General features: G+C 70.9%; 1 protein-coding gene across 2 annotated transcripts in view; it reads left to right on the top strand.

The window, feature by feature from the left end:
* The first annotated feature begins 1,934 nt into the window (after positions 1-1,934).
* DDR2 (discoidin domain receptor tyrosine kinase 2) overlaps positions 1,935-13,345 on the top strand; it is a 44,517-nt gene continuing 33,106 nt past the window's right edge. Inside the window, exon 1 of one of the 2 annotated variants that reach the window (XM_036015862.1) lies at positions 1,935-2,158. In XM_036015862.1, the coding sequence (XP_035871755.1) occupies positions 1,936-2,158 (223 nt within the window). In that variant the 5' untranslated portion in view covers position 1,935. Of the gene's footprint in view, positions 2,159-2,214; positions 2,291-13,345 lie in introns of those variants that run through there. The other variant, XM_028530909.2, reaches the window with a different exon arrangement.

Below are 13,345 nucleotides of genomic sequence, written 5' to 3'. Positions count from 1 at the left end.
AAGGGAAAGAAGGAAGAAAAAAAGGAAGGAAGGAAAGAGGGAAGGAAGGAAGAAAGGAAGGGAGGGAGGGAAAGAAGAAAGAAAGAAAGAAGAAGAAGAAGAAAGAAAGAAGAAAGAAAGAAAGATGGAAAGAAGGAAAGAAGGAAGGAAGGAAGGAAGGAAGGAAGGAAGGAAAGAAAAAATAGACATTAAATAAGGAAGCGTTTTCTCCCGGTGACGAGAGCGTCCGGGACCCACGGGCCTCCCGGCCCTGGGCCCCTGTGCCGGTGAGAACGCACGTGTGGTCACGCAGCTGCAGTCCCGGAACCGGCGCTCGTTCGTCTGAAACCTGAAGTTGGTGCCTTTCGACCCCCTTCCTCCCCCCCTCCCCCGCCCGGCCTCTGGGAACCCTGGTCTGACGGCTGTGTCCACGAGGTTTTCCTCGTTTGGAGGGTGCGTGTGAGTGAGGTCGCCTGCATCTGCCTGTCCCCATCTGGCTGTTCCCCGGCCGTGCCGCCCGCCGGCCCCCCGCGTTGCCGCAGCGGCTGCACTTCCCTGTTCCGAGGCCAGGTCCCCTGCCGCCACCGCCACAGGACCACGTCCACGACCGAGTGTCTGCCGCGGTGCGTGGCGAGCTCCCGGGACCGTGCCCCGTGGAGTGTGCACCGCTGAGCTGAGGGCCCTGGCCCTGCCACTTGGTGCCCACCCCAGACCCTCCGGATCACTCGAGGGGCCGTCCCCGTGGGTCCTGCCTGCGCCGTCTCCCCTCTTCGAGAGGCAGCCCCGGGCCCGGTTTCCCCTCCGAGGTCTGGTTTCCTCTCGCCCTCCGGCTGTGACTCGGACACCCGTGGCCGGTTCTGACGGGCCGGGGGGCCTCCGGGGGCCTTGGCCCAGCAGCGTGGCCCTTCCCGGCCGCCCCCGGGGAGCCCCTTGCCCGGCTCCTCTAGGAAGTAGCTCCTGCTCTGAAGTCGTGTGGGGCGGTTGCTCCATGGTCCCCGCCCGGGCTCCGGTCTGCCCCCCACCCTTGCTCGCCTCGGGGGGTGTCCAGGTGCAAGTGGGCAGGAGAGCGGGTGGCCTCGGGCCTGAGGGTGGGGGTGTTGGACGGAGGCTGTCTCCGGAAGGTGTTAGGTCTCCCTGCCAGCCCCCCTCCTGACCTCGGGCCTCGGCCTGCCCTGCACCCCCTGGGCCTCTGGGGCAGCCAGGGGCTGCCTGGAACCGGCCAGGCTGCAGAGGGTGGAGGCCAGCAGCCTGGGCAGACGGACTGGACGATAAGCTATCATTTGCAGGCCTCCCCTCCCCTTGGCTTCCTCCGGTGGCTGCCTCCCCCCCTTCCACACCATCTCTGGCCATGGCCACAGACGGGAGGAAAAAAAAAACGTTTTCAAAACAATTTAGAAAGTGCTTGTGAACGTGTGTGTTTTCATGCAGCGGCCTGAGCCCGGGACAGCGACAGGCCCTCCGTGGCAGCGACCAGCGGGGACTCGGGCGGGAAGACGGGGCCCTGGGGCCTCCGATGGCCCCGTGTGTCCAGTGGGCGGGGGCGCGGGACAGAGCTGGGTCTCGGGGGGAGGGCCCAGCCCCAGGCTTTCGTGGGTGCAACTCGGAGATCGGTCCACGTACGTGACCCAGCTGCTCCGGAAGCTTCGCCGGGAGAGAGCCCCAGCCCTCCTCCGTGCCCGAGCTCCGCCGCGGGGGCAAACGAGACGGGGTCGCCGGGCGGGGGCCCATCCTCCAGGGAGGGGGCCTGGGGACAGGGCGGGGGAGGCCCGCGCCTCTCAGACGGCTCCCTGGCCGAACGTGTTTTTTCTCCTATGAATGGGTTTCGCTGTAAATTACAGCTCTGCCCCGGGTCCCGTGGGTCAGCAGAGCGAGGCCCCAACAGCGGACGGCTCTGATTGGTGCCTCTGCCCCTGCTCCCAGCCCCTCCTAATTGAAACCAAATGTGCTGTGTGCTGGATGCTGGGAGCCTGGCGCCTCCCCAGGAATCCTCAGAATGTGAGGTTCTCGCGAAGGCGCCTTGCATCAGCCCGTGGATGCGTGCCTGCCGCCGGCTCCCGCGCGGGCAGGGCGGGAACCGGGGCCTTCCACACCCAAGCCCCGCCGCGTCGGGGCCGGGGGCCGCCGCGGGCCGCAGCCGCTCCTCGCTCTGCCCCCCGCAGCCTCGCGCCCCTGGATGAATGTGAGTGACGCGAGTTTCTGTCTTTCCTTCGTTTTCCGAAAACGAAAGTGCCCGCGGGGCTTGTCCTGGCCTGGTCGGAAAAGTGGACAAAGGAGGCCCCAGCCGCCAGGACCGTGGACTCCAGACATCAAGGTCCGGCCTTTTTGCGGGGTGGGCTTAGGGTCTGGAGGGAGGCTTACAAAGAGCTGAGAGCAAGGAGATGGGCAGAATCGGGGCACCCCCAGGGGCGCCGGCCGGTCCCCGCGGCAGCCCGCCGCCAACCTGGGGTCCGAGGGGCCAGGCCGGGCGATGCGGAGCTGGGCTGGGCAGAGGCATGGGGTGGGCAGTGGCGGCCTCGGGCCTCGGAGGGCCCCCCGTTTGGAGAGGCCGCCCTGGGCTGCTTTCGCCTGTGCGGAGAGCTGGCTTGTCCAGAGAGGGGCGGCCTCCCGCCGAGGCTGGGCGCCGGTGGGGCCTGAGTGGACGACGGTGGGAAACCCCACCGCCGGCCTGGACCTCCCGCCCGCTGGCCCGGGCTGCTGCTGTCCCCTTTGTTAGCAGGACGCGGGCTGCTGGCCGCCGGGACCTCGCGGAGCTGGCCGCGGCTCAAGAGTCCCGTCCAAGGGGAAAGGGTGGTTTTTTCCGAGCAGCAGGAACCGGCAGGCCAGCCATTTCGGGCGGGAGTCCGTGCCGCCCGCCCAGCGGGGCCTCAGCTCCATTTTGCTGACGGCCGGCCCCGGCGCCCTCCCCAGGAAGACGGGAGGACGGGCGGGGAGCCGGGGCCTCCCGGGGCCTCGCTCCTCTGCAGGGGCTGCGAGCGAGCTGGCCTGCACAAGGGTCTACAGACCCCCCGCTGGGCGCCCCTCCCGGCCAGGGCCAGGGCCGGAGAGGAAGGAGCTCAGTGAGCGGCCGGTGCAGGACGATGGCGGTCAGCGAGCGGGCAGCCGGGCGCCGGTGTCCGTGGGCGCTTTCGGCCGAGGGTGGGGACGAGCCGGCGGCACCCGAGGGCCCCGAGCGCGGGGCAGCTGCGCCCGCCGTCCTGTGGGCATCAGCCCCAGGGTGCGGCCGTCAGGGCTCAGAGCAGGGGGCCCGCTGCTCAGGGAGACGCAGCCGGTGGCCCAGACACTCAGGTGCACCCGGCCCTCGCCCTGTGCTCGTCACCACGGCCGGCGTTCCCGCCGTTCAGACGGAGACGCAGCTGGCACACGGGGGTGCAGGCCCGGCTCCCCCGTCCGAGCGGCGACCCGAGGTCCCAGCCGTCAGGGGTCATGTGTCACCGCCATAGGAAACGGGCAGAATCGCCGCGTCAGCGCCCGCCCCTCACGTCACTCGGCTCGGGAAGCGTGTTCTCCCGTGAGGAGGGGGCACGCCTGTGTTCTGGGTCCCTGAGCCGTGACATCATCCGCTCGCCGCCCCCACACGAGGCGAGACCGGGCCGGGGAGCAGCGTGGGCTCTCCCCCAGGGACGTCGGGTGTCCCAGGCGCGAGGAGGCCCTGGGCCGCGTCCCTCGGGCCGATCTCTGGGCGCCGCGAGCGCCTGTGCGGGGCGGGGAGCTCAGGACCCGCCGGGAGGCCCAGGTTCACGTCCCCGCACCCCCTCCCCCAGCTGGCGATGCGCCGGCCCCGTGTGCACCCCGATCCCGGTGTGTGTGTGTGTGTGTGTGTGTGTGTGGCCGAACGGCGGCCGTGCCTTCAGTGCTGCGGCTTCTGGACGCCGGACACGGTCACGTCTGCCAGCTCCGGGGGCCCGAGCACCCCGGCTCTCATGGGTGGCCGCCGCCTCGAATGCAAGCCACCCCCCGTCATGGAGGGGCGTCAGTTTTCTGCTGACGCCGGTGCCGGCTCGGCCTGGACTCTCCCCGGGCTGCGGGTCACCGTGTTGGCCCACGTCCCCTGCACAGGCCCGTGCTGCCCCGGACAAGGCCGGTTCAGGGTCGGTGTCCCGGTTTCTCCCTCCGAGTTTTCCGGATGGAACGTTCGCAGGGTCGCTTTGCTCCTCGGTGCTCGAGGGGCCTTGGGGCTTCTCCCCTCGAAGCCGGTGTGTGTGTGTGGGCGGCTGTGAGCGGCCACAGTGCCCTCCCACTTCAGGGCGTGGGGCCCGGGGGGGGTCTCTGCGGGGGCACCGGCTGTGGTCGCCCACCGTCCCGGATTTCCTCAGCCCGGGCCCTCGAGCTGCCCCTCGAGCTGCGGTCCCCGGGCGGGTCAGCACGAGGCCGCAGGGACGCGGCCGCCCGGCGGGTCCTGGGCAGGATGAGGGTCGCACAAGTGGTGAGCAGGGGGGAGGGGTGGGGGGCAGGGAGCCGCCGGACTCAGTGGGAGTCTCACCGACTCGTCCTCCAAGACCCGCACCGTCCGGGCGCCCGTCTCCCAGGGGTGCGCCGACTGTCGGGGGACACGAGACGCACACTCCCGAGAAACTAGCGTCTCCTTCCGCGGGGTTCCGGCCCAGCGCCCACCTCCACCCGTGAGTGGCTTTTTCTGCACGTGGGCGGCCGTCTGACTGCGCCCCCACCCTGCCCACCCGTCCCTGTGCCCTCGGGCTCAGCCCCGGCCGGCGTCCGAGCCGGCGTCCGAGGCCCCGGCGGAGCTCCGTGGACAGGCAGGTGCCGGGCGCCGCCCCAGGCCGGCGAACGAGAGTGTCTGTGGGCAGCGGCTGGGCGCCGGCGTCTTCTGACCCCCCCTCGGGGGAGCGGGGGCGGGTGGTCCTCTGGTGCGTTTTCGGGGCCTCGAGGCCCAGGGCCGTGCTGCGGCCCCCTTCCTCTCGCGGGCTCGCTCACCGGGCGTTGGCCCAGCCCTTCGAAGAGCGGACGGAGGGCGAACGTGGGTCGGCGGGGGGTGTGTGTGTGTCCGGGGACGGACTCGCCTCCGGCCAGGCCCCAGGGAGCCCAGAGACGCCGGGGTGAGCGTCTGGCGGCACACGCCGTCCGGGCTCCCGGGGCGTCAGGGCGGGGGCGCGGCTCCGTCTGTGCGAAGACGCCCCCGGCCGGGCAGGGGAGGGGCCTCCACGGCTTCCCTCCCCTGAAACTGAGAAACCGAGGTGGACGGGACCGGCACGGTTCGAACGGGGTCAGTGGATGCGACGTGCCCCCCCTCCCCTCCGCGGCGAGCGGGACTGCGAGCTCCCGACGGGCCCGTGTGGACGAGCGCAGTCTCTCCCTCCCGCGTGTGCCCCGGTGGAGTGTCCAGTGGGGGGGGCGGCCGGGGGCCCAGGAGCGGGTGTTGACCCCACACCCCTGCAGGCTCGGAGGGTCGGGGCGCAGCGGGGCCACGGCACTGGCCATGCGGGGTATCGAGGCGCAGGGGGCGAGGCCCGGCCTCAGGCTGCTGTGACCGATGGGGACCGCACTGACCGTGACCCCGTCAGCAGTGGGGACTCGGCCGGGGTGGGCAGCCGGCCGGGAGTGCGGCTCGACCGCCCACACAGGGGTGCTCTCTGGCGTTTGGGGGTGCTCTGGGCCTCCTGCAGTCTGAACGTGTCCGTCACCTCAGAGCAGCAAGGAAGGAGGAGCACGGGGAGCCCGGGGGGCCGCCTGTTTGGAGACCTCGGTTCCGGCTTCCTGTGCGTCCCGCTCAGCAGAGCATGTGCTCGGCCTCTGAACTGGACCCGGCGAGGGAGCGAGCGGCGAGCTCTCACGGGGACTCGGGGGTTCCTCGGCGCGTGCGGCCCGCCGCCTGCCTCTCGGGGTGCCCTGGTCTTTGCCCAGACCCAGAGCCTTTGGCGGTGAAGCCGGTTCTGCTCCGCTGTCTGCCTGGGCCGGGGGCTCCGGCTCGGGGCTCACAGCAGCGAGTGTTTCCAACAGGCCAGAGCGGTCCCCACGTCCCCCCGGGGGTGTTAGAGCCGGCGGCCAGGGGAGGTGAGACCCAGGGTGCCAGCTCCCCGCGGGCCCTGCCCTGCCCCTGTGTCTCCGTCTTCCTTCTGTGTCCCCCTCCTTTCTGCCTGTCACTCTCCCCTCCCCCCCTGTCTCCCCGGCGGCCCTCACGAGGCCGGAGGGAGCGCGGAGGAGCCGGCTGTGCAGGGATCACGCGCCTCCTTTGCAGGAAAACCTGCGTGAGCAGCCTCGGCCGCATGTTCCTTCGGGGGCTGGGAGCCGCCACCTCCCGTCTCTGGGCGGGGGCGCCTGGTCCGTGTGTCCCCAAGGACGTTTCCAGGGCGTGTGGCGGGGAGGGGGCTTGGGGGCTGGGGCAGGGGAGGCCTGCCGTGTCTGCGGTCCCAGGACGGGCCACGCACTCGGGGGACGGTGGGGCGGTTTGGGATTCAGCTGTGCCAGGCGCCGGGGGACACGGGTGCGTGGGTCTCAGGTCGGTGGGCGGGGCTCCGGGGTCTTGAACAGCACTCGCCGGCGGCGTGAGGAGGCCCATGTTTGTCCTGGGCCGGAGGGCTGGGGGCGCCGGTTCCGGCCCAGAAACAGTGGCCGAGCACCCGTGACGCTTGAGGGACCCTGGAGAGGGAGGGGGCTGGGCTCTCCCTGCAGGGCGATCCCGGCGTCGTCGGGACGTGGGTGACATCCACACGACCTCTCGGGGGTGAATCAGAAGGACCGTGCGGTCTCGTGGCCCAGGTCCAAGCCCCCCGGTGGTTCTGCTCCTGCTGCGTACACCGTCCTCTCCGGGGACCGAGGCCCCGCCCACCCTGCACCCACCCCGCCCCGGCTTCCTGCAGGACCACCTTTCCCAGCGGGAGGGCCACCCGCCTGCAGCACCCAGGTCACCCCAGAGCCCGCTGGCGGCTCGGGCGCCCGGGCCTCAGACCTCGGGGTCGGCCACGGACCCGGCGTGGCGGCCACACGGGTGCCAGGGGGAGACGCACACGGTTCACCTGTGAGTCACCCTCGGGGCAGGTCCCGATGCAAAGGGAGGTCACGGAGGTTGCGGAGGTGACGGCGAGACTTCCGGGACGGAAGCAGCCAGGCCCCCCGGGGGGTCTCGGGGCTGAGCCCCTCCCCAGCAGACGGCCCAGCTCAGAGCCAGGGGCTGCGTCCGGCTCGGCCCAGGCCCGGCGGCGGCCTGCTTGGTGCACGGAGGTGGGCGAGGACACAGCTCTGCCCCCTCGGTCCATGTCACCACGGCTTCTCCCGGTGACGCCGGCCCGGGGACGGGTCACCACAGGGACCCCCGGCCACAAAGCCAAAAGCGCCTTCTGCCTGCTCCTTCCCGGCACGGCGCCGGCTGGGCCCTGGCTGGTGAGACGGACTGCAAACACCCCGCAGGCCCGGCCATCAGGCCACGCGACCCGAGAACGGGTAAACCCTGCGGCCCCGACCGCTCAGTCCGGGGCACGGCCGCTGCCCCTCAGACTGTCCAGGGAGAAGTGACCGCAGCCACACGGCCATTGCCATCCACTCCGGGTGAGTCAGGGCACAGCTCTGTCTCCGTGAGATCGGCAAACTGTGTGTTTGTCGGCGTGCCTCGGGGTTCCAGCTGCTGGTCTGTGCGCCGAGAGCTGAGAGAGGCGGAGGGTCGCTGGCTCCCAGGACAGGCAGTCACTGCGGCGTGCAGCCCGGGCCACCGCTGCGTCTCCGTGCTCCAGGGGGACGTGGAGCCGGGAGTCCGACCCCCACGTGGGCAGGGAAGGCCCCAGGCCCGGGGGAGCAGACGGCGATGTCCAGGCGTCCGAGGCTGCCCCAGGCCCCGCACATGGCCCTTCCCTCGGAAGACACGATCGGACCGCATTGTGCTGACTCCGTCCGCCAAGCTTCCAAACATGCTCAACTTCCCCCAAGGGTGGGAGGAGCCAGCAGCAGATGCTGCGTGGGGGGGTCGGGACCCGGGACCCCACACCGCCCGAGAGCGGCTGTGTGCGGCCCGGGACTCCCTCCTGAGTCGTGGCCTCAGCCCAGCAGCGGTGGCCGCCTCTCGGCGCCGCCAGGCTCAGCCGGTGCACCCTCTCGTCCTCCGCCCGTGTCCCTGGGGTGGTCCCACCTGTGGCCTCCAGCCAATCACGGCTTCCAGCCGGGAGGTGCAGGTGCACAGAGCCAGGCTGCCAGCCGAGGCCTCCGCGCAGGCACGCAGGGGGCCGTGGGAACGGGGGGGCGCCGTGGCCCCCGAGGACGGGGGCATACCACCTGACGCTCAGGCCTGGGAGAGGCCGGGGACCTGGGAGCATCGGGTCCTATCCCTTCCACTGGGTGACTGGCGGGGGGGCCCCCAGGGCTGCACGCGGACCCTTCGCTGTGGTTCTAGGGGCTTCCGGCTCGCGTGGATGCGAAGGGCTCTCTGGGCGGGGAGAGCAGACAACGGGGGGGGGGGGGCACCCCGCCCTCCACCCTGGGCTCTCCCTCATCTTCCCCTCCTCCTGAGAGACCCCAGGAGTGGTCTGGCCGCATCCGACGGGGGCCCCCTGCCCTGCGGCCCGCTGGGGGTGGGGGCCAGGTCTCAGGTCTCGATGACGCGGCACACGGCCCCGAGGTCCTGCTGGGACGCGCCGTGAGAAAGAACCGGGAATGAGGGACGTTCTGTGAAGAGCGTTGGGTTTGGGAGGGGTGGGAGCTCGGTCAGAGGCGGGGGACAGTGGGGCTGCCGAGGGGGAAGGGGCGCGGTGGGGGACTGGCATCTTCCCAGCCACGGCCCCCTCAGCTGAGAGACGCGGCCGCCGGGCCGACCTGGCAGGGCCGGGGGTCCAGGCGAGTGTGGAGGGGGGACCGGAACCGGACGCCCCGGGTCCAGCACCAGCGGGCTCAGCGCTCCCTCACGCAGAGCGCGAGAGAAAGGCTGGGGGCCCCTGGCAGACGGCTGAGCGGGAGGGGAGGGGCAGCCGGGGGGGGCAGCGTGGCCCCGGAGCCTCGGCCCGAGACGCCCCCTCGCGCAGGGAGGGGTCCGACAGCCTCCCAGGGCTCTGTGGGTGCGCCCAGCAGTTGTGTCCCGGCCAGAGAATGAGACACACACGGGCCGAGGGGCCGGGAGACGCCATTAATCTCTGCGTTGCAAAACCTGCTCTCCCGGGCCCTGCAGAAGGGGCGGCGCCTCTGGGTGGGGGCCCGCTGGGTGGGGACCCGCCCTTCACTCTTCGCCCTTTGCCCTTTGTCGGGAAACTAAAGGAGGACGGCCCTCGGCGAGCGGCCGGACCGACTGCACCCGAGGGTCCGAGGGGCGGGTAGCTGGGGGCAGGGAGGGCGCACGGGAAACTTCTCGGAAAGGTGTCCCTCCCCCAGAGGCTACTTTCATGGGGGCTCGTCTTTTCTGCAAAGAGAAACATTCTTGCCACGAAGGAAAAGCTACTGAAACAGAGAAACCCCTTGCGTCGGACAGAAACACTCGTGACTCTGCAGAAACAATGAAGACCCTGGAGCCGTACATCGGTTCGGCAAGAAGAGTGGCCCTTGGCCGCGTCCGCACCGTTCCACGGACGAGTCCACTGTCACGGGTCTGCCCCCGGGGGGGGGGGGCGGCCCCAAAGGGACACAATTTCTGCACGAAGACGTGGCCGTGGGCACGAAACAGAAAGAGTCCCAGTGGCAGGCACGGGGGTGGGGGGGGCTGGTTAAAGATGCCGGTTGTCGGCCTTTCCAAGGGGACGGTTTTGAGGGTTTTGGACAGTAAGGAAGGTGCTTCCGGCTTCATACACACTGAAACCAGAAGTCACAAAGTTACGTGACGGCATCGAATCGATCACGTTAACACACGCGTAGGGGAACACGGGAACGAAGACAGGCCAACAGGAACCACATTTGGTGTTCGGGGACCACTGGGTCCTGCCCACCGCTGGGGGCTCGTCGCCAAGCCCCCGCCCCTCCCGCAGCAGCAGGGGCCTTGGAAGAAGGCGGGGGGTTGTTAAAGGGGGCGAGGAAGTACAGGGGTTCCGTTGTTTTCAGGGAGAGTCTGTGGGCGCCTCGGCCACCCCGCCTTCCCTGGGGCTCTGAGGGGAGATCCCCCTCGGGACGGCCTGCCGGGCTCCCCGCTCGGTCCTGTCCACGGCCACGCCGCTCCTGGGGACCATGGACAGTGCCCGGAGCTCTGAGCTCCCCCTGGCCCAGGTATGGCCCCTGCCGCCCTGCTGCCACCCCCAGGGACCTCGGGTCCAAGCTGGGGGCTCCGGGGGCAGCGGCTTCCCCATCGAGTCCCGGCCGCTCTCCCCGACGCCGCGTCCCCACACGCACTTCCGGCCCCCGTGAGCCCCTCCCCGACCCCACGCGGACCCTCTGCTCAGGCGTCCCTTCTGTGTCAACCGCCCCCCTCCCCCGGGTCGAGTCCACGCCTGACCCACACCAGAGGCCGGCTGGGGAAACTGAGGCTTCACTCCAATGCCGAGCGAGTCTCTGCCAGGTCCCAGCACGAAGTGCGCGTCGGACCTCAGGGGGCCCAGGGTTGGGGATGGGGGGGCCTCCTGGGACTCAGCCTCACAGGAGGGGCCGGGCAGGGCGGGGTGGGGGGCGGCTCCCCGCGTTGACTCTCTGCCCGGAACGTTCTGCTTCCCTCGGTGTCTCGTTCCCGGCACAAGGGACCGAGCGGCTCAAAGGCAGAAATCCTGCTTGTTCGTCTCCGCAGCTCTTCCTGGAACCTACTACAGACGCCAATACAGCAGCCCTACAAGCAATCCTGGTGCTACAGCCGGTGGGCACCGGAGCTGGGAGCGAGCCAAGGAAAGGCGGACGCTGTCGACGGCAGTGGGGGCAGCATGTACTCTGGGGAGCCAGAGCCCGGGCCAGGGCCCTCGGGGCGGGGCGTGCAGGCAGCTCACCCCCCCCCCCCCCCCCGCACCGTCAGGCGGGGCGTGTCGCCCAGGTGCCGCGGGCACGCCGTCCGCTGGCAGGGGTCTGGGCGGCAGCAGCGCTGGGGGCCAAGCTGTCCTGCTGGAAACGCCTGAGGGGAGGTTCAGGGAAACTCGGCTGAGCTCCTCGGGGCCCATCGGGTGCGACCTCGGCCAGGGACATGGCGGCAGACGGGCGCAGGGCACCGAGGCCAGGACCTCACCGGGGACTCACCGCGGACGGCTCAGCTGGCCGCCGTCGCCGGGGTCGTGCGCGGGTCCCAAAGGTGCCTCACGGGCTGTCGGCGCCCCTGGGCGAGCGTCTCTGGGAAGCGATGACACAAGTTCCACGTCTCCTCTCCCTTGGGAGACTGACTGGTCCCTCGGGTGACGGAGTCAGGGGAGGAGGGGCCTGTCCGCTCCGAAGCGCCCGCCTAGCACGAGGGCGGGTTCCCAGCCCAGCTCCGCCCCTTCCCCGCTGGGCGAGGGTGGGCAGGCCGTCACCCGCTCTGTGCTGCAGTGGTCTCCCCTGCAGGGGCTCGTGTCCTTGGGGGAAGGACACCCGCGGGCCGTGGACGCTGGCAGCGCTGCTCGGGGCTGGGACCGGCTCAAGCCCAGGCCCCGGCGTGGCCCCCACCACCCGGCCTGCTTCCCCTGCCCTGGGTTCGGGGCGAGTGACCCGCCAGCTTGTCTCGGGGCAGAGAGCCCATCTTGCACGCCCAGGCATGGCTACGGGGGACCAGCGGCACCGCCTGGTGTGAGTTCGTTTTCCGTTTCGTTTCATCGGTCTGGTTCTGTGCGCCGTGGGGAGGGCGAGACTTTTCGGGGTGTTTGCCCAGCTGTCCGAGGGAAGGGGGCTGGTGGTGGAGCAGCAGCCCTGGGTGCTCCGGCCCGAGGCTCAGGTCTGCCTGGCTGGGGCACTGGACTGACACCCTGACCCGGTGCCTGTGTGTGGGGCAGGGATGCCTGGTGGCCAGAGACACGGGGCTGGGCACAGGGAGAACTCAGCCCTGAGCCCCTGACCTCATCAGAGCTGGACCCGCAGAGTGACAAGTGTCCAGGGTGCAGAGGCTGAGCATGCGGCAGGGGGGAGGGGGTGGGGTGCCGTTCTTGTGAGCACAGGGCGTCCTGACGCTGAGCCTGCCCCCCACCCCGAGCTCCTGGCTGACGCGGGGCCCGGGCGTCTGCTCCGGACAACCTGAGGGAGGTCAATGCGGGACAGGGCTGTCGTGCGAGGGACGGGATGGGCTGGGGAAGCGCCCTTGGCTTTGGGGGTGTTCCCAGTGGCACTGACCCTTGGGAACCCGAGCTGGGGTCGGAGTGACCAGCGTGGGACCCACGTGTTGCTCCGTGAGCACCAGCTGTGGCCGAGGCCCCGAGTCCAGGCTGCCTCAGGGTCTGCCCTCGGGAGCCCGGTGCCTGCCCCACCCTGGGAGGGGGGTGTTGGCGCTTCACCAGGCCCCCCTGGGGGGTCACTGTGGCGTTTTCCCGCGGCGGTGCCGGGGGCTCGGAGGGGCGACCTCCCTCCCGCAGTGGACCGGTGGTTCAACCGAGGTTTGAACTCGGGCAGCGCTGGCTCTCGAGTCTGAGCGTCTGACCACAGGCCACGCCGGCCGCATGGACTCTGCCAGTTCCCTGACGTTGCGCTCTGTGTGTGGAGACGGAGCGTGTGGGGCATGGACCTGCCCGTCAGGGACTCTGGAGCAGGGACCCCCGTGTGCGTCAGGGGCCCGGGTGTCCCAGCGCCGCCCCAGGCTGCACCGCCCGCTGTGGCCGCCGGCACACCGGCTGGGGAAGGCCCAGGACAGCCAAGGGGTGGAGGGAAGGCGACCGGAGTGTGTCCTCGGCACCTGCCCTGCACCCTGCCCGGTGGGTGCTGGCCGTGGCACTGGCCTCCGACTCCCGCCCGGCACTGGGCCCCTCGCCACCACGTTCTGCCTGCTCGGCGCCCTCCCTGCGCTGGGACGAGGGGCTGCTCACTCGGGTGGGGGACCGGGTGCCGGCGTCCCCGGGCTGGGGTCAGGCTGCGCCGTGGGCTGGGGCTGGGGCTCGGGTGGCCGTGGGGACCAGCCAGTGATGGACAGCAGCCCGCCTGCCAGGCAGCTGTGTCCACGACGACCTGCCAAATCCGCCGGTGTCTCCTGTGTGCGTGGACGGCCGACACCGTGGGGCCGCACCAGGGCCGTTCTCCCCCAAGGAGGGGCCTGCTGCCCACTCAGGGGAGCCTGCCCCCCCTCAGCCCTGTCCGCCCCCCACCCCTTGCACTGACTTGCACTGAACCCGAGTCGCTCGGCCATTTGCTCCCGGAGCCAAACGGCTCCTCGTCGCCCTGCTCTTTGCGCCCCTGGGGAGGCGATCCGGCTGCTGCCCCTGCGGGCGGCCCGCCTTTCCCACGCCGAGGGCTCCCACGGGCCCCCCCTCGCGCCCGGAGCCGGGGCCGGGCGAGGCGTCCGCTTCCTCTGCCTTCCCGCCGGCACGCTCGCTGCGCTTGGGCCTCATCCCACGCTCCTGCCACGCGTGGCTCCCTC

This window comes from Phyllostomus discolor, chromosome 14 (genome assembly GCF_004126475.2).
Source record: "Phyllostomus discolor isolate MPI-MPIP mPhyDis1 chromosome 14, mPhyDis1.pri.v3, whole genome shotgun sequence".
NCBI classification, from domain to species: Eukaryota; Metazoa; Chordata; class Mammalia; order Chiroptera; family Phyllostomidae; genus Phyllostomus; species Phyllostomus discolor.
This window is presented reverse-complemented; position numbering and strand designations above follow the sequence as displayed.